Genomic DNA, 20,371 nt, shown 5'->3' with positions numbered 1-20,371 from the left:
ACTTGTCTTATTTGGCTCAGCAGAACTAAAATATATATCCTGCTGCTTTTACACACGCACTCACATAGCGCTCAGCGATTCTCTGCGCGATCAACCTCTCACATGTTTAAGCTTGCTGCGGGAGATTTCACTTGTCATGTTTGCACAGTAAGCTAACGACTGATAAGACGATGTCAGAGGAATTGGTGCGCAAATGATCGTCACTCACCAATTAGTCCTGCCGCTCTCTACACACCGTTCGCGCGATCGCAAAGTGAAAGCAAAAAACAAGCGCAAATTCAAACGCGATTTCAGTATGTCACATATTGGCAGTGGCTCATCGATGCCAATGACATAATTACTCAGCTACATTTCCGAAAGAATGCAAAAGCATTGACATATATTTTTCCTTCCTATGATAGCCCGACGGGCAGGGCGGAGATAGATTTTGGTAGCCCGACTGGAAAAATCGGTAGCCCCGGGACGTCGGGCTAGCGATTTTGCGAGCCCTGCTTTCTAAATAACTGACTTTTGAACCCCTATCAGTGCTTTCAACACACAAGCTTTAAATGGCTGGGTTTTCATAGGATTACTTTTTTATTATCACTGTTTTTAATTTGTTTTACTGGTTAACAAACCTACTTGGTCTTGCTTTAAAAGTTTAGGTGCTACTAAACACCTGGCTTTGGCACATCCCATCCTTATTTTCTTCTTTGCTTTAGAGATTTACTATGTGCTGGAGGGCCATTTTAGCTCAATGAGGCTGCACAGAACAATGGCTACTGTCGACAGCAGCAGGATGAGAGACTCAGCAGTGAACAGCTGATTTTATGGTTGAGTTTTGTTGTCACAATGTAAGTAAAGATGAGCTTTATTGTCTTTGTAAGCACAACCATACAACAAAATCGGAGCCATCTGAACTTGGTGTTTAAAGACAAACATTAACAGTCATGCCAATTAAATAAAAGAATAATAAATGTATTTTCTATAAATAACTAGGTAATAATCCTAATGATTGCAGCTTTAGCAAATTGCTGTGCAAATAAAATAATGGTAAAGGAGAAATTTGGGGCACACGCGCGTTACTCCCTGCCACAGAAACAACCTAGATCTGTGGTAAACACTGCCCATGCTATGGGGTTAGTCAGCAGTTGCCATTCCAACAACCCCACTGCAGGGTTAAATTTGCAAGCATAATTATCCCTTATACCTCTGATTTTACCATCTTGCTTTCGTCTGCAGTAAAATCATCGATATACCAGTAAGCTCCATTCACATTTAAACATACCCATTTGTTTTACTTTGCATTTGCAAAATGCAACTTGCTCTTCTGTTTTTGCTGCTTACTGAGGTTTGCATCATGTGGTGAATTCTCTGAGCTTGTGATCAAAAAAGCTTTTTGATGGATAGGAAGGAAACATCCTGAAGAGCATTCGTGACCGTGCTGTTCAGTCATAAACTCATTATAAATCCTACGTCTTATGAATTCTACTTAAAAATTTGGACAGCATAAAAAGAATTATTTACTTTAAATATCTGAAGAAGCATTAGAATTATTAATATTATTTGCTGACAAGTACTGCAAACAGCATGGCAGGACAGATACCACTTTCACTGGGCTGTAGCTTCGTATCAGTCACAGGGTCAGCTGCAGAAGCCATAGCTACACCCTGGATTTTTAGGTCAGGGTGCTTTCAAACTGAAATTTTCCTGAATTTGGTAATATGGTGACATTTGTGCTAACACAGATCTGCTGAGCAGTAGTTTCACAGTGACCACAAATGTTTTACTTCCTTTTTGTTATACTTGATGTTTATATAGTTACTGTAGTAATATTTTATTTGAAAATCAAGGGTAAATTCACTTTGGCCTCTTGTTTGACTGTAGCATGTTAGCATTGCTAAAGCTTTAATGTTGTCACATTGACATAGCAGTCAGCTTCATCCCAGATTTGCTACTTGGGACATGTGGGTAGCTGACCTGTAAAATGTCATTTAGCAATTGGTATAAAAACAGCATATTGGAGAGGATGATTTCTTTTTAGAAGTAAAGATGAACATAAGTCCACTAATCTGCAGAAAACAAATTGAGAAATATAATTTTGAACTTGTTCCACAATGTAAAATTGAAAGAAAGATTATGAGATAATCTACAGTATATCATATAATCAAGTAATTTTGAAAATTTGGAGAAATCCCTGTATGCAAGAGTCAAGGCCACAAATGAAAAGTGAATGCCCATGAGCTTCAGATGCTCAGACAGCACTTGTTTAAAAGCAGTTATTATTCTGTCATGGAAATCACTGCAGAGATCAGTTTACACAAACGGAAGTTAAAGCTCTGTGATAGAAGGAAGAAGCCATATGTGAGCATGATCCAGAAATACAGCTAAAGTTCATTTAAAGTATGAAAATGTTCTGTAGTCAGCCACATCCTCCAGGTTAAAGAGGAGAAGGACCATCCGGCTTGTTATCACCACTCAGTTGAAAAGCCTGCATGTCCTAATGGTATGGGTGCATTAGTGCCTATGAAATCGGCAGCTTGCACATTTGGAAATGCACCATGAATGCTGAAAGGTATATACAAGTTTTAGAGCAGCATATGCTCCCATCAAGATATCTTTTTCAGGGGGAAGACCTTGGATATTTCAGCAAGAAAATGTTACTGCCTTCTTTGGAGAAGAGTCTGGTTGCTGTCCTTCTAGAAAGTTGTGTTGTTTTCAACAGCTGAAAATATTTGGCACATCATATTGAGCAGCTAGAATCCGATATCTGACAAGAATGGGAAGCATTTTTTCCTCGAGGTCCAGAAGCTGGTCTCCTTGGTTTCCAGATGTTTACAGACTGCTGTTAAAAGAAGAGAGAATGCCACACAGCTATAAACATGACCCTATCCCTTCTTTCAGATGTGTTGCCAACTAATTAACATTTTTGGATGGTTTGAATTTCTTGTTTTAAACTTTTGATAGGTTTTCTATGTTATGTTGTGAATTTAAAAAGTGTTTATGTGATTCATTCTGTTAATGCATTCTGTTATTATTTATATTTTACAGTTAATGTTTTTGAGAATTTGATCTGTCTCAGTGGAATACAGCCAGTATCCATTTAATACTGTCTTACATTTGCCACTTTTAGCAGCCAGAATAATGTGTTCATTGCCAAATTCTTTCTTTGTCATCAACAAGCCACCGCACCACCAGGAAACGGTTGGACAGGTGGAAATTTTTAACACTCCAACCTTGGGTGAAGATTTTGGCTGTCAACATACAGGAACAGGACCCACATGATATTCAGCTGTTGACCTCCAATCTAGTTGTGTTGTATGGTATCTGACATGGAGTGTGATGTGAAATTTCTTTCTTTATTGGCCACCTTGCCAAGAAGCTCTTAAGATTCTTGGTAAGATTTTGTGGATGCGAAATTTGTACAGACAGTTTTTATCTCTTCACTTAGAGTAGTTAGAAATTTAAATATTCACATCCACATAAGAAAAGCACAACTGTGAATATTTCTTTAACCCCTATATTCCTGCTAGACTTTAGGAATGTTTTCACAAACTACTAGTGTTTGGGCATTTTGTCACACCTTTGATTTAGTACGTTCTCTAGACAGTGATGTCAGATGTTATATTTTAGGAGGAAAAAAGGATGTATTTATTTTCATTGAACTCTCATGAAGTTAAGCATACTTCATCTATTCAGTCACGCATAAACTGCATAAAACAAGGTACATTTTACATAGGAAATGTTTCAGATGTACAAGAAAGGTATGTTTGCATTGAGTAGTGAGGACAACATTGTAGGAGGCAGAGAGACAGTTTGCTAGAGAGCAAGGGTGACAAAAGCATGAGACTGGATTTCTGTTCCTTGTCATCTCTTTCTGCATAACCTCATCTAAAAGCCATCAAACTACTACCAGGGAAAAACTTGTAGTGTCATGCCAATACAAACCATTATTAGAAATAATGGCTTAATATCTAACACAAGCCATGTCTGCAAATTGCTTTTCAAATCTGTTAAATAGTGCAATAACTGAGTCAGTGATGGGAAACAAAGTAAAATGGAGGTTCAGTAAGTTTTCCCGTTGTTATTATTATTCACAGCAGGAAAAGGTGGCCATCAAATGCCTGTCAGGCCACATAGACTCGCGTGGAACAGATGTAATAAATAGCAGTGGGTGTACTGATATTAGTCAAATCCCTTAATGAAACCAGTCACACTTGGGATTCCTGCAAACATTTAACAACGGAGAATAATAACAGCTGACCCCAGGCAGACACGCACAATCATTGTTACAGCAATGCTGTTTGCAGCTTTTCACATCTTCTTGGTAGCTGTTAGCCTCACGTTTTGCCAAGGTTAATGTAAAAGTACAGATGGCACGTTGAGTCACCGTAACACCTGGACACATTGCACTGACACACGCGATCAAAACAAGCGCTGTTACAATAATACACACAGAAGCCCTCTCTTCTTAGAGCGAAGCTGCTGCTGCCTCGGGGACTCTGTTAGTAAACAAACATTTGAACTTCTACGATTATTGTCTCTGACACAGACTATGGGCAGGCCAACGGCATTTATATGGACCTGAATAAACAGCATGACGTTAACCCTTTATGCCTGAGGAAACCTGGCAATAGTCTTATGGTTGACCGGGCAAACACTAAGGATTTGTGTAGGTAGTCTGATGTAATGTGAGTGTGTTTGTATTTATACAGAAAGAACAAGAAAAACATGGATAATTGGTAACCGCTGTTCTTCCATCTTCCTATAGAAATGTTTGTTTCAACGCAGTAAGATGAATCCATACACTACTATATAGTCATTATGTGGGTACTTGCTTGTAGCCATTAAGGTTGTCCTATTTTTTTTTTTTTTTTTTTTTTTTCCAGTGGAAGGCACCATGTATTTTATGTGCTTGCTGCACTGCTTCTCATTTGTTGGTACTTGAGTCGGTGTGAAAGCAATTTTCTGCTTTAATAAGAGAAAAACAAATCAGCAGCTAGCTGCTTTAGTTGCATGATTTTTGTGTTTGCAGCATGTCTATTCGGTTTTTCTGCATTTTGACTAACTTTGTTAAGCAATTAGTTTCAGTGCCCTATGGAGTACAAATGCTAGAGTCACAAAGTGAGTGATGCTTCCACTCTGAAGCCACTGTAAGGAGCAGTATGCTGTTATAAAATAGCAGCTGCCCAAGTGTCCTAAGGTGGTGTGTGTGCAGAAAGTGACCCTGCCAAGTCATCCATGATTGTGTCAGATCTGTACACGTGTATGTGATCACAGGGATGGAAGCCTGTGCACTTCATGCTTATATGCGGGAAGAGTGTATCATTGCATCTGATTCTAGGGTTACAGTGATGGCTGAGGGAGGATGTAATGCTGCAAACTGTCACTGTCTCCCAGCTGATAACCTCTGAAACCTCCCTCAGCTGGCATTTAAAGTCTGTTTGAATCACACATATTATGTCAGACAGGCAGATTGTCTGTGTTGCACAGATCTTCTGGGCTTTACTGCTATGTCAAAGACACAAAATGGAACCCAGCTGGACTTTAATAGTGCTAATTGTCCAGATCTGCTAACTTTTTTTTTTTCCATCTTGACATGAAATGTTATTTTTCCTGATATCATGCAAATCTCATTTTAGTTTAATCACTGTGCTACAATCACACTCATTAGGCTTTTCTGTTTTGTTTTTTTCTTTAAAGCAAAGTATCAAAAATCTTGGCTTTTGGGGGCATCTGAGCTCCCACAAGATTTAATGTGCCTCAAATCAATTTTTAGTTTTGTGATGTAGGGAAAACATTCTTTCATGCCATGCTAAAAGATCACTTTTTAAAAGTGTGCATTTGGCACTGGTTCTTTTCAATTGGTATATATACATTTAATAGTTTTATTATTTTAAAAATAAAATAGCCCAGTGTTTGAGATCACAGTAATTATTATAGTTATGTATTTTCTAATAAGGTTTTATTTTTATTTTGTCTTCAGTGTAGTATCCAGAGTGGGTTTGCTTATTTCCCGGTAGTGTTTATCCCTGTGGTGTCATCCCTGGCTGTTGTCTTCACCCAGCCAGGCAGGCATGGACACCCAAGTTTGTGAATGTGATAACTCAAGAATGAGGCAACATAGGAGTCAATAGATGCCACAGGTGTATCTACTAAAAATCTCAGATGAGATCGAATCTTAGTGACAACCTCAAGGTCAAGAACAAAGATCTCAAGTTTCTGCAATAACTCAAGAAGGAAGCCATCTAGGATTTTCTAATTGATACCAAAGGTCTCTGACAAGTTACAATCCCAGTCACCTTGATCTCAAGGTCACAGGTCAAGTTTTCTGAAAATAAGGTGATAGGATTTTGAAACTGATACAACAAGTGTGTATATCAGGAGGGTTTTAATTATTATACCATTGAGGGTAAAAAAAACAACACAAACAACACAGCCACTGTCAGTCATCGTTCCTCCTCCTGCTGCTGTGGATTCACCACCCTCGGGTATGTTTTCACTACAGACAGAGAGAGGGAGAGAGACCTGTAGCTACATTGAGAAGAATCTGACAAATTTAAAGATGGATATAAACAGCTCTAACAGTTCAAATTAGCCTAACCCATTTACCTGTTTATGTCAAACATGAACAAGATATGAACATTTTGCTCTGATGGACACACATTGTTTTATATACATTTTTTTTTTTTATCTTGTGTCCTCCCATGCCAAAGTAGTAGTAAGGGAAACACTGTGTGCTCTCTTCCTTTGTTTAGAAATACATAAAACTAAACAGGAAATACTGACATTACAGTTTACTGCATGGAATGCGACAATTCGAATACGGGTGTAACGGTGCATTTTTGTCTTAATTTGTTCAGCAGTGTTCAATACAATATAACACTCTTGGGGGTCAGTATGCCATCTGACCCCAAAAGTTGCTGACTGAATAATGTAAGCACGTGGAGTGGAAATTCTGTATCTTGTATGATATCTCACTGCCCATTTGGTCTTTTTTTGGTTGATTTCAGGGCAGAGATGAAAATAATCACAGAAATGTGTTTACACAGATATTATTAACACATTTACATGTACATATTAGCCGCCTAGCTTAATCAGTTCTGATGATTAAGGATCCTGGAATGTCCTAATACGTTTTTTGCTCACTGCCGACTTTGTGGCTTTAAATATACTGTCTTCCCCTGCTGGTAATGCAGTTTCTGTATACAAAATGCAAAGTGTGAAATGGACATGGTGGGCCGGCATGTCTTTTATACGCCTTGTCGTGATACTGGGTTGGTACGGGGCAGTTGACTGACCACCATGCGCAGTTCACACTGAAGTGTTTCCACTGTAGTATCAAAAACATCAAACCACAATGACAAAACTGTTCTAACTTCTAAATTAAAGGTTGTTAATTTGTTTGAACACAGAGCTCATCAGTGTACAGGGAAGAGACAGGAAACCATGCTTGCGACAGTGCATGTACTTGGTCACATTACATGTACAGTAGGATCTGTGTGTGTGTCTGAGTGTATTGGTCATCCTTGTCAGTTTTACCACACTGAGTGGGCAAAGTAGCATGGTCTGTGTGAATGAGGAGTGTTGGTGAGTGGGCGGTCATACTGTACGTGTAACTTGCCAGTTTGTCTCAATGCCTCAGGACGATACTGTGATGCACAGTGGACAGAACAGGTGATTTTTGGAATGAGAATAAAACATATTACCAGTATATGATACATTAAAATGAAAGCCTTAAAGTAAAATATATCAGTATCTGGATATGTAAAAGCATCTGTTTTATTTTCAGCAACAAATCATCAGTTTTTTACTGGAAAAAATATGCGCATAAATTTAAATCATTTAACCAAAATGGTGTGAAATACAGGAAAAGATGTGACTGCCGTGACCTTTTGCAGGCACAGTGACAAACAGTGTTGTGTTACCAGCTCTTCATTCCAGCTTGTGTGTAATGTCGGACCTTTGTTCTGGGAAGTGAGTAACGCTTTTTCATGAGTGTGTGAGAAGTAATGTTAATAGCTCATAGCTGCAGCCACTGTCAAGTGCTTACCAATGGAGGCGATTGAGTTCTAAAATAAACAAGTATGTGCCTAGATGGATGCAAATTTTAAGAATAAGAGTTGTGATTTGGTGTTATGATGATGATGATGTCTTTCTGCCTCTACCTCCTCTCTGAGTCAAGGTGGTGTGGACATGAGGAGGGCTAGAACACCTGTGACCCATGTTTCCATCCATGGGGTCTGTGTGGAGACAGTGAATGACTGCATATACTTTGGTGCTCACGTTGATAAAAAAATTGGACATACTAAAAACACAGAAGCCCTCTGCAAATAGGCCTATCATCCTTTCTATTTTCTGAAGCTGCTGAAGTCCTTCAAAATATGCCAGACAATGTCTGTGCCATCCTCTATGCTTCAATGTCCTGGAACAGGAGTTTCGTGGTCGCCAATAGACTCGCAGACTGGCATGGAAAGCAAATATGCTACCGCTGCTGCATCACAAATCTAGCTTAAGTCGTCACACCTGGAAATGGGTTTCCCAGACGTTTCAACCCCCAATGTATTTCAGAGGTTTCACACTGTGGCTCCAATGACAGTAATGACCCACATGTTTTATCACACCTTGGCTCACATGACGGAAAACATTTTCACGAACCTAATACGGACCAGTTAACTTCTTTTTAATCACTTCAGATGAGAGTTTATAGACTGAAGAATGAATATTTACCTAAATGTCATCTCTAAATGCAGAGACATGTCAAAAAACTTTGTTTTAAGAGTATTATATTCTGTTTTTGAATGCACAAGATATTTTCATATACTCAGTGTATTTTTTTTTAATGTTTGTCTGTTTCTTTTTACTGATTCTTGACAGTTTCCCAATCAGACTTTAAACATATTTGTTACGCTCACAGTTTTATTGTATTAAACTCAAAAGCCAACAGAAAACCATATTATAAACTTATTTTGTTTCAAACTTTAAAACTTAACACATGCATGCTGTCAGTGCTCTGTACTTGACAATAGCGAACAGAAGCTAGGCTGTATCACAGTTAAGGGGGAGGCGTGTGGAGGCTCTGCTTCCTGTGCAATGCTCAACCATAACCAGCACAACCTAACACCATGACAGGACTTGACATGAAATGTGTGAAAAATGTATTTAGAGTTGTTTGAAATGTTAAAGTTAATGCAAGATAATATCACAGAACCGTGACCTTCCTCTTACACTTTTTCACTTCTTCTGTGACCTTGCACTGCTTAGAGTGATGTAGGGAAGAAAAAGAAAGGCATCTTGTTCCACTAAAGTAGCAGTAACATACTGAACATTTATTGGACAATGGCAGGATGGTGTGCTACCAGTTCAAAATTCGCAGAAATTGGGAGATTAAACACAGCAATGACCCTAAGCATAGAAGAATTACTTCAGTATATCTCCCAACCATAAACTCTGAATAAAAAAATGAATGCAGCCTCCAGATATGAACAGTTAAAATAACTCAAAGTTCTTTTAATGACACATCTGGTTGTGGAAAGGAATAGAAGTCTATGAGAAAATCTTTTCTTTTTCTATAACCTCCATATAACAATTTCCTCATTAGTCTCATTTGCCAGTTTCCGGTCTTGTTTGTGACATGGTCACAATACTGGTCAGTTAAGTTGAGACTTCATAACCAGACTTCACAAATCGATACGTGAAGTCATGGTGGCTACATATATCTTTGTATACAGTCTATGCTACCAACAAAGAAGAGTCTCCATTTGGAGTAGCCCAGTCAGGACCTTAGGCTAGGGTTTCATTTCAGGTTCGTAGTGGCATTGAACATAGGTGCTTCACTTTTACTATATTCAGTTGAACTGGCTGTCTCAGTCTCGAGAGCAGCATGTGATCTATGAAATAAATCATAATAACAAATATTTGTTTTTGTTTTGCTTTGTTTTGTTTTTTTAAACCACGTAATGAAGGAATTGTGTGTTCTGGTAATGTATTTTGGGGAAACCTTGGGTAACTGTGCTTGACAGTAGTCACGTTAGTGTAAATCATTACCAAGGGAGTCAAATATCTGAGTGGGAAGAGTGATCCATAGCGTTGATGTTTTACAGCAAAGAGTCTCCTTGGAGCGGTCTTTTCTCCGTTGCTCCTCAGCTTTCCCTACAATCTCTACTCAACTGCAGTTTTTGCTTCCTCCTCTCTAATTCCTTATTGTCAGGCAGCGTTTTTCCCTATTCTCTCCTGTTCCCCAGAGTGTGTGTGTGTGTGTGTGTGTGTGTGTGTGTGTGTGTGTGTGTGTGTGTGTGTGTGTGTGTGTGTGTGTGTGTGTGTGTGTGTGTGTGTGTGTGTGTGTGTGTGTGTGTGTGTGTGTGTGTGTGTGTGTGTGTGTGTGTGTGTGTGTGTGTGTGTGTGTGTGTGTGTGTGTGTGTGTGTGTGTGGCTTTCTAATCACTGCAGGCCTGCTTCTCCTGGGGCCATTCAGTCTGTTCATAGAGCCGGCAGCCACTTGCTGCATTTGCGCCAGATTTCATTTGGAACTCTGGACCACGCTCACTTTGTTTTCCCTGTCAGTTAGAAAAAGCATCCGTCAGAGTGGTGTGGAAGCTCCCAGAGGGAGACAATTTATTCCTCTGTGGCTGGAAAATACAAAACTAGAGGTATCAGGGGCTTTTATATGTGATGACTAGGGACGAACCTGTATATTGTGTTGGTGTAGATGCTGTTCGCTATGAGAACTTTTTTTTTTTTTTTTTCTCTCTCTATAGTTAAGCTAGAAGAAGATTGGTTGGACACTAGGGAAGACATTGAGAAAATGCATAAAAGATTGCCTGAATTATTTAGCAGTTTATTTCAGTTACCATCATAATTGTATAAATGGAAAATTAATAAGCCGAAGATTGATATTGACCAGCTCCTATCAGCTACTCAGTTATCTGCGAAGGCACCAAGCAGATAACTTATATACAACCATTGTTACTATGTCTGCGTTTATACCATAGATGATGTTACCTTGTAACTTCTGAAGATTTCTGATTAGTCGTTTCTCTGGGTTTATATTTGAGGGAATACTATTGGAGTAAGCCAGTGAATGTCTCTTTTTAGTTTCTAAGACAGAGCTGTGGCTTCAGGCTCTATCTATCATTTATCCATACACCCTAAGACCTGCTCTCTGTTTGGACAGAGCCGATGCGGTATTTATTAATAGAAATGTTAAGGTGGCTTTCTTTGGCTGCATCAGCAAAAAGCAAGGCCGTTAGGAGTGCCATTGAGTGTGTGCACAGAATATTGTAGTAGTGTGCCTGTGCAGGTATATTCTGTTAAGTTGCATGTATTGTGAAGACTTAATCTTCTGGTGTCATTATGTTATACTTTTAACTGCTGCGTGGTCTTTCCAAATAGCTGCCCAGGTTTAGTATTGATCACCTCCTCCCATTCTGTCCCTCTACCCAGCTATGTTTTTGTGACGACTTAATGTTTTCTGCTCACCTATGCAGAACTAAATATTGAACTGTTCTGTACAGCCTGCCTGTGCCCATGTGTCATTACACGTGCAGTGATGCAGAAGCACTGATACCGACTTAGTACTTGAGCAAGGATACAAACCCCCCCCCCAAACAGGGCAGGCTGTCAGGTTGTACATAGTGAATAGATGTTAAGATCATATTGGAGTCACTTGTCTTCAAAGGCAAGTCAGAAGCATTTGAACCTTCCAGAAAAGCAAGGACACAAGTCATTTCAATGTGTTTGTGCTTTGAAAAGGGTGTGGGTTAGCAGTTTTCCAGCCTGTAGTTCTCCTGCTTGGTCAGGTCTCTTTGGACATTTACGCATCAAATACCAAGTGGTACAAAATAGAGGTATTTCCTCACATCACACTGAGCTCTCCAGGCCTGAATTTGATTTGATTTATTTGTCTTTGGTTTCTAGAGGGAGAGCCGGGATGGACTGAGAACAATAAAAATCTAGTTTCATATTTCTACTGCAGTGTTCTTCACTGTGCTCCTGGTTCACTGCAGCATGTTCTCTCCCTGCAGTGCTAACAAATGCTTCATTACAGGTTCACAGGCCCAAGTTAGCTGCGCAGTCCCTTCGCCAACTAGCCTCGCAGTATTGCACTCATTCTTCTCATACTCACAGATGGTCTGTAAACCTGACTTGTGTTTGTAGTGAATAGTATCTCTGTGGGAGCTTATGTAGCACTATGCTTTAATATTGGGGATAGACTACAAGTCAGCACAAAGGAACGGAAATGTTGAGCTGGGACATACAAAGTGCTGATTCATCTTCATGCTGTAAGTGATAAAAGCAGCCTGGCACTATATGTCTCATGCTGTACAATAGCAGGTAGTGGCAGGTACATAATTGACTTCATGGAGATAATCCACAGCTAATTCATGTTCAGTTACAGCAATGAAAGCATAATGATCAATCTTATTTTTGCTTTTTGTTGTTTTATTGTTACCTGAGTTTGAGCAGAGTGTTTGCGTTGGCTAATGCCAGAGACATAAAATCTTGTATCTACAAGTTACATAGTATATAAACTACATATAATAATACTAGTGACCAGTGAAAAACAGTAATTGACTTTTGCTGGAAATAAAAACCAAACACCATATGTAGTATCAAAAATGAGGTTTGATAGAATTCAAGTTTTAAAGATTATAACTTGAGTGTATAACGCCCTATATTAGACATTTGCCTCTGAACTGTAATCTATTTAGGCCCAGTCACAGCAGCTGATGATGAGCATGGCTTAAAATTTGACCATAATATGTGGGAAATGTCTGCGTTGACAACAGCTGCAGCTGTCCTAGAATTTAATGACTCCTGACAGCAGGGCTCTCAGTTGCTCTTTTAACTTCTTTTAACTGGGGGGGAGGAGGATTTGTATCAGAAGTTTGCTGTATAAATAGGCTATTTATGCAAATTGCCTTAGCTATTTTTTCCCCCCTCCCAGTTGGCAGGCAGTGACCTGCACTGTTTCTGTAATCAAGGGCCCTCCACAGCTTAACAGAGAGGAGGCCATTTATTAAATCATAAACTGTCTTTCTGATGATGAGAGTAAAGATGATGCCCTAGCATGGATTCACATCTTTAATATGGGTTTGACTTTCATCCTTTGATGAATGTCGTTGAAGAAGAAGAAGAGGAAATTCCATCTGAATCCTCTTTGTAGCCTGCCGGAGAACAAGGTTAGGTTAGTTTTTCTCTCTCTCTGCCTGACTGATCTCCCATGTAGGATATCCCCGGCAGTTCTCGTCTGTTAGCCTGTCTCCCTCTTCCGCAGCCATCTGCTCGGTTCTGTGTATGTGTGTGTGTTTTCTGCAGCTGTCAACATACTAGACAGGACTATACTGTGCTTTCCAGGCCAGCAATGCCTGCCTGCTTGCCTTGCTCACGTAAGCCCCGTCTCAAGAGGGAATTCACTTAGGCTGGGTGTAGGTGGATTTATGGATGGAAAGCATGAAGAGCTGCCTTTTGTGACTCAATTTTGCATTTTGTTTGGAAAAGACCGGTGTATGAGGCCAGCTTAAGAGAGGCTATGTAGATAGATGTCTGTCACAAGAGGCACCATCTCTCATTTCAGTCTCAAGTCTCTAACCACAACCTCTCTCCATATTTTAGCATTAGCAGATTTTTGTAACCAGTGCTAAAATAAATATTTACCAGTTAAAAAACATTTAACTCTTAATTATTCTAAGCAGAAGAGGATGGATGATTGGACTACTTCATTTCTGTGGAAGTCATTTTGTTAGCCTCTTTTACATCATGTTTGGGCTGAACATAACATAGAAGCTTTACGTCAAGTCTGAGCACTTTTACAAGCAATAATAAAATTATTATCAAATCTATCAATCCGTCAGTTTTCTGCAAAACATAGATTGTGGCGGTAGTTCTGGTTCTACCCAGGGTGGTAGGAGGAACTCAAACGAGTCAAAATAAAATAATTTTTAAACTGCATTGTTGTGTTATCTTAGTAACACATAAATAAATACACATAAAAATGTGTAATTTCTTTGTATTTTGTGTGTCTGAAAGCAGAAAAAATATTGGCTAATATCATCAAATATTGGTATCAGTGATAAAAATCCTGGTTTGGTCAGCCAGTATTTGAAACTAGCTGTGGGACTCACTGAGCAACTCAGAGTAAGATACTATGATGATACTTTGCAACAGCAGTGGTATCACGAGACAGTTATTGTGTGATAGTCAGTACAGGCCCAACAATTATTGTACTACATCACAGTATTTGTTTAAAAAATAAATCAAAAAAGGCAAAAAGTACTAATTGTGTATTTATTTGCTGCAGTGTCTGTGTTTGTGTGCGTTACCATTATCTTTCAGCTCTAATATATGAATTCAGTTAATTACCTCTGTGATTAGCTTCCCATGCTGTTTGCTATTTGCCACTGAGAGTTTCTTCTTCACCATGGGTTGCTTAATTTAATTTGATCACCATCAGGGGTTATGAAATATTTCTTCATAATTTTTTTTGTGTTTTCTCAAAATGACAAGGAAATGTGCCTTGAGTCCTTGTTTGTTTAAAAAGAAACATCCATACTGTCACGGCAATGTATTAAATAAATATTGCACAAGGAAACCATGAGACATATTCATGTATCAATGTATCAATAGTCTGTCCCGCCACTGTTGTAAACACATAACTATTGATGCTTCAGGCAGTGTTGAGATCACCTGAAACACTGCATCAGAAAAGCAAGGGGCTGCGTTGGTGTGGGTGTGTTGCTGCTTGCTACAGGGCACCACTGAAAAGATAAAATACAAACTAGGAAGTCTGTTTTGTTTGTTCATAATGCACATTGATTCCTATGTTTCAAATGTACTTGACATAAGCAGGAATTTTATCTGGAGCGTATTTGAGTTTGAAGGTTGTAGAGAGGACTTGACAGCAATCATAGTAAATACTTCCAGACTTCATCATACCCAGTTTCTTTCCTTTTCTAATCTCGCATGTTACAACAAGAGCCATCTGGGAAATGGGACAGTTTTTCTGCAATATCACCTCCTTTTTTTCTCCTTTAACACTCTTTCCCTGTCTGTAGTTTTAATCTGCAAAGTGCACCTTGGCCCATTAGTGCAGTAAATCTGAGCCCTCTAACTTGAGCCTGGATGAGTCTGTAGTGTACCGCATTGCTGCAGTCAGCAGCAGCATCCTCTCCAACTGCAGCTCTCTACAGGCATCTCTGAGAGACTGGTGCATTGCTCTACAATCTGCTACAGTCGCACAGTAAAAGTATTTTCTTAATGGGTTCAATATATAATAACCAACTACATAAAACTACAAGTAGAACCTCTGTTCCTTATTTCTGCTCCCATATGTTAATTGGACAAAGCAAAGCATAGTAATTTCTGTTCCACTCTTCTATCACATCACTTCACAGATGTTTGTTTTGTGACGTAACGGAGCTTGCAATTGGTTTACATTAAAATTTGGAGGCTTAACCAGACAGTGTTATCCTGATCTAAACTACAATAGCTACCAACTGTCTGAACAACTGTTACACAGCAGGTATGCATGAGTTCTGTGCTATTGTTATGATTGTTACTTTAATTGTGTCTGAGTGGATCAGATCACTGATGTCTTCAGCATGCATTATATCCTGTCCTTCGTGTTAAAGATTTGATTACTGCTGTAATTTCCTGTCTTCTCAGATTGTAATTGACAATGATAACTGTGTTGTGATGTAGCACTTGTCATAGATTTAAAAAATCTGAAATGCTGCATTTATTGTGATGCTTGCTTTAAAGGTTAACTGAGTTACGAATGTTTTGCTCTTGTCTTAATGGGCGTTTGCTATTTGCGCTTGTATACACGTCAGACTCCTAGAATGGAGCATTACTTTCATTAATTTTTGATTGGGTTTGACTGGATTCATTGTTACAGTAAGAGTTATGGCCAGTAAGATATGAATCCTTTGATGATGATGATGATGATGTGCCTACATGGAGCTATTGTTCTTTCCCTTTCTAACCATTAAAACAATATGATTTCTCTTTATTATTTCATATATAACTCCAAACTACCCTTAAAGAATTCTGAGAATCACATAAGCTGTTTGCTGTAAAGGTTAGAGTGGAAAAACTGAAAAACTCTTACTTCTCTGCATAGTGCAACATATAATGTACAATAATATATTCTTAAATAATGTTTTTGTCCTAAGCTTGTCAAATATTGCACAATATAAGACTGCAATAGCATCTGAGTGGCTTTTTACAAATGCTCTTTATCTTCAACCTTGCTGGAAAACTTAAATGTTGATGATCATCTTACATGCAACATGTATTTATTGGCTGTCAATCCGAGTCAATCAAAATACACCAAATCGTATTTGGAGCAAAATATTTGACTTAGTGGGTTGTGTGCAAAACAATGTGTCCTCTGATCCACATCAGTGAAAGATGATGATCCACAAGGACTTTGCTGTGCAGTTTAGTAAATCTACTGCCATGTGTTTTGCCCATCAGGGTCATGCCATCATCATCATCATCCGATAGCTGGAATGACCTATGATCCATTGTGTCATGATTGAAATGAATGGGCAGGGAGCGTTTAACGCCTCCTTGTGAACATGGGACATGTATTCGCTGCCTGGGAAATTGATGGGAGGAGAAAGTCACCTTCACGTTATCATTATGATGTCCGTTACGAGCCATGAGTCACGTGAGTGCAGCCACTGGTGAAATAGGGTAACGTGAGGTTCTCCGCTCACAGCTCTGTCAGGGTGACATAGATGCTTCCTCCTCTATGCCCCTCTTATCCCCCACAGAAAACTGGGTTAAGACATCAGAGTGCTGCTCCTCTTCATCACAGACTATGATGTCAATGTGAAATACTTTCTTGTTTTTAACTTATGGTAATGGCTGTTAATTTCAATATGTGTATACATAACAACCCACCCAGCCTTTGCCCAGCTCGCTTGTTACGGACCTCTTTACAGCAGTAGCCTGCTTTTCCGACAGACATCTGAATTATTCATAGAATCAAGTTGCTCTAAGCAGTGAATCAGCTGTGGTTTGCTGTAGAGAACACTCAAATGTACAGTACGCAGCAGGTTGATGAACTAAGGAGTTAGTGTGTGCATCTCGTTTTCTCTGCCTTAGTTTTCACTGTATATTATCGAAGGACTAGAAACATTTAATCATCTTGCTGTATGAACTGGTCATTTCCTGATTACTCAAGATCTCTGTTACGATATTCACTTTGTATCACTGAGCTGGAGGAAACTAAAGAGGTTAAATTGGTCTGGTGGTTTATTCATTCAGCTCATGTCTACAGAATAAGGACATGACTCCATCTAGTGGTGTAGTTGAGAAGAAACCCTGTGAAAATTGGAGAAGGTGTCAGGCTTACCCAGCTACTCTTGTTAAGATTCATGTTTTACTTAATACAGGATGTTTTCTGGGTTTGGTTTCAAAGTGTAAGCAAAAGTGGCACATTTACTTGGCATGGGATAGTTGGGGCAAATCAGATCTGGAGAGGTGTTTATTCCTACGTTTTACCTCCGATACACCAACCAGCTTCAGCGTTCAACTGAGGTACTAATTGGATCATTCAAGGTCATTATCCAGTTGTACGTGCTGCTGCTGTTCTGGGAGGGCTTGTGTGCCTTTGTTTAATTAACATTTTTCCTCCTGATTCTGTCAGGGTTGTGTGGTTTCAGATAAAATCAATTTGACCTCATACAGTCTTTTAATGTGGTTGGTCAAACGAGTGTAATAGGCTCCTCTAGCTGGAAATGTGGCAGTGAATGTGACATGTTGTGGATTATGTGTTTTATTTAGTCTACACAACCCAAGCATGCGATTCTTATATTCAGTTATTCAGGGGAAAAATAAAATAAACTGCAGTGTTGCAGTCAGGGATGGTATTCAAGAACCAGTCACAGTTAAAAACTAGCACCAAACTGTATAGTCCATCAGAGTTGTATGCCACAGCGCACATCAGTTCCTTTTATCAATGTTGGCATGTTTCTCTGACAGTGACAGGCAAAACAATAACATCAAAATCACGGCAGTGGAGCTATTGCACATTTGAGTCACATGCAACTCTTTTCTCTTCTGTTTCTTTACTGTGTTCAGACACAGATAACAAAAGACTTGTATTGAGGCTGAAAAACTGTCTAGGCCATCTTTTTTTGTTCCATATAGATAGTTGGTCTATAAGGGAGCCAGTTACTGGCATTTGTATCTCTAAAAGAGTGCCAGTATTGTAGTTCATTTTCTGATTAGAAAAATTAAGTTTTCTGAATTGTGTGCTTCAAATTAAGCATGTAACGGATATCCGAAACATTTGAATTGCTGAGAATGAAGCCTCAGTCTCAGTCTGATGTAATGGCTTTACAGTTAAATGAGGGTGGGATTTTATTTATTTGTGTTCATTTCTTCTTCTTTTTTCTTTTTTTTAATTACTAGTCTAATGTTGACCAAAAGTATATCAATAACTGATGCACATGCTCGCTCTCTTTCAGAGGCACTGAAAAGTGATAGACCCTGTGGTCCCTGTGAAAGAACTCCACCCCCGGCAGGTTGGCCACATCCCCCCTCCCTCCTGCCTCCATGTATCCTGAATCTACCACAGACTCCCCCGCTCGCCTCTCCCTTCGACAGACTGGCTCACCGGGCATGATCTACAGGTAAGCTGATGGATGCGTACACAGACAGACAGATGCAAACAAATTTTGTCACATGTTCAATTTCATGTATGTCAGTCGAATTAGGTGTGTGAATTAGTATAGATATTTGAAATGAAAGATTTACCCGTGGGCATTTAATCATGTTCCCTCAGACAGTATAAAAGATAAACTGTGAAGTCACGTATTAGTTTGTGAGGCCTCAGTATGAGTGGTTTCACTCTTGCATTCTGGCTATTTTAAAATCAGGTGTGATGGAGGTAGGTGAGCTGAGAGTCAAAGTACATGTTCATTCGCAAGTTAACTAAAGCTTGGGTAATTCTTCTTTCTGACACTAAGACTGATCAGTTTTACCAAAATGGACAGTGTTTTGGTTGGTATGACCCAAAATGAGTCACTTCTATAGGACTGGAAATCTTTTTGCAAACACAGACATCGCCTACGGTGGTTATTACAAAAAGTGCAAGTGCCTTAAACCTGCCTTTCTTTAAAATCTGTAACCTGTGTTGTTGTAACCGAGAAAGTAAGTACACAAACTGTCTCCCATTTCACATCCATGTACACAGTTACCAGTATTTCCAGTTGTGGTCAGACGATTACATACACTCATCATGGGCATGAATGAGTTTTAATGATTTCTTTGAACTGTTCTCTTCCGAAGGTGGAATGAGTGTACAGCATACATTTTAAATTGACTTTAAAAGGCAAGAGTTAGGTGCAAGTTTGATTTTGATTTTAATTTAATCCACACAGGGTCAAAAGTATAACTACACCTGCACTAATGTTGGGTTATATGTCCCGTAGCAGCCAAACACCTTTGGTAGCCTTCAACAAGCTTCTAGCATATTTCTGGCTCGCTACACTCATCAAGCTAACATTAACCACCTGGAGTGACCTTCACAAAGCCCAGAGCTCAGTCCTATTGAAAATTTGTGGACTACAAATACTACTACTGAGGTGGCTATAGTTCAGGTGGTAGAGCAACTAATCAGAAGATTGGTGTTTCGATCCCTGTCTGCTGCAGTCTGCGTGCCAAAACATCCTTGGGCAAGATAATAAGTTATTAAGTTGCTCTCCGATGCATTCATAGATACCAAAAATTATCCAGTTGAAGAGCAACTTGCTAAACAGATATTAGTGGGGATGTATTCATGACCCTGTATGTGTATTTTTGACCCCATGTGGATTAAAGAAAATCCAAAATATTTTCAGACTTGTGAACCCACTTCTTTTTTTCTTTTTTTAAGTCATTAAAAATGTATGCTGAACAGTCTTTAAACCATGGAAAGAGAACAATTCAAAGAAATCATCAAAACCCCAAATTACCAAACATTCATGCCCAGCATGAGTGTATGTAAACTTTTTATGACAACTGTATAATATGTGTCCATATACATCTTACCTTTTACTGTTCTCTAAAAATGGTTTGTATACCTCAGAGAACAAATGGATTCAGTGTTCGCTATCACTCTCTGCTAAAGTAAAATGGACCCCTAATTTGTGCTATAGGGCAGACACATTTATGACACACATACACACACACACACACACACACTCATACACACAGAACTTATATATATCTGTGTATCTTTTATTTTATCTTTTTATTTTAAAGTAATTTTAATCTAAAAATCTACAAACTGGCAAACTGTCTTTCTTTGGTCTTGTAACAATGTAACAATAAAGATCTATTGTATACTATTCTATTCTATTTACTCTATTCTATTCTACTCTAATGGACTACCTTGTGCG

At 39.0% G+C, this 20,371-nt stretch overlaps 1 protein-coding gene across 2 annotated transcripts in view; it reads left to right on the top strand.

Annotated features, from left to right (window-relative positions):
• Positions 1 to 20,371, top strand: part of kcnab2a (potassium voltage-gated channel, shaker-related subfamily, beta member 2 a) — an 87,393-nt gene that overhangs the window by 14,069 nt on the left and 52,953 nt on the right. For both annotated transcript variants that reach the window (XM_039612192.1, XM_039612193.1), the window contains exon 2: positions 18,458 to 18,622. In XM_039612192.1, the coding sequence (XP_039468126.1) occupies positions 18,546 to 18,622 (77 nt within the window). In that variant the 5' untranslated portion in view covers positions 18,458 to 18,545. The remainder of the gene's footprint in view (positions 1 to 18,457; positions 18,623 to 20,371) is intronic.

Source organism: Oreochromis aureus, linkage group 5, assembly GCF_013358895.1.
Source record: "Oreochromis aureus strain Israel breed Guangdong linkage group 5, ZZ_aureus, whole genome shotgun sequence".
Classification (NCBI taxonomy): domain Eukaryota; kingdom Metazoa; phylum Chordata; class Actinopteri; order Cichliformes; family Cichlidae; genus Oreochromis; species Oreochromis aureus.
The sequence above is the reverse complement of the archived record's forward strand: the minus strand, read 5'-3'. Positions and strand labels throughout refer to the sequence as shown.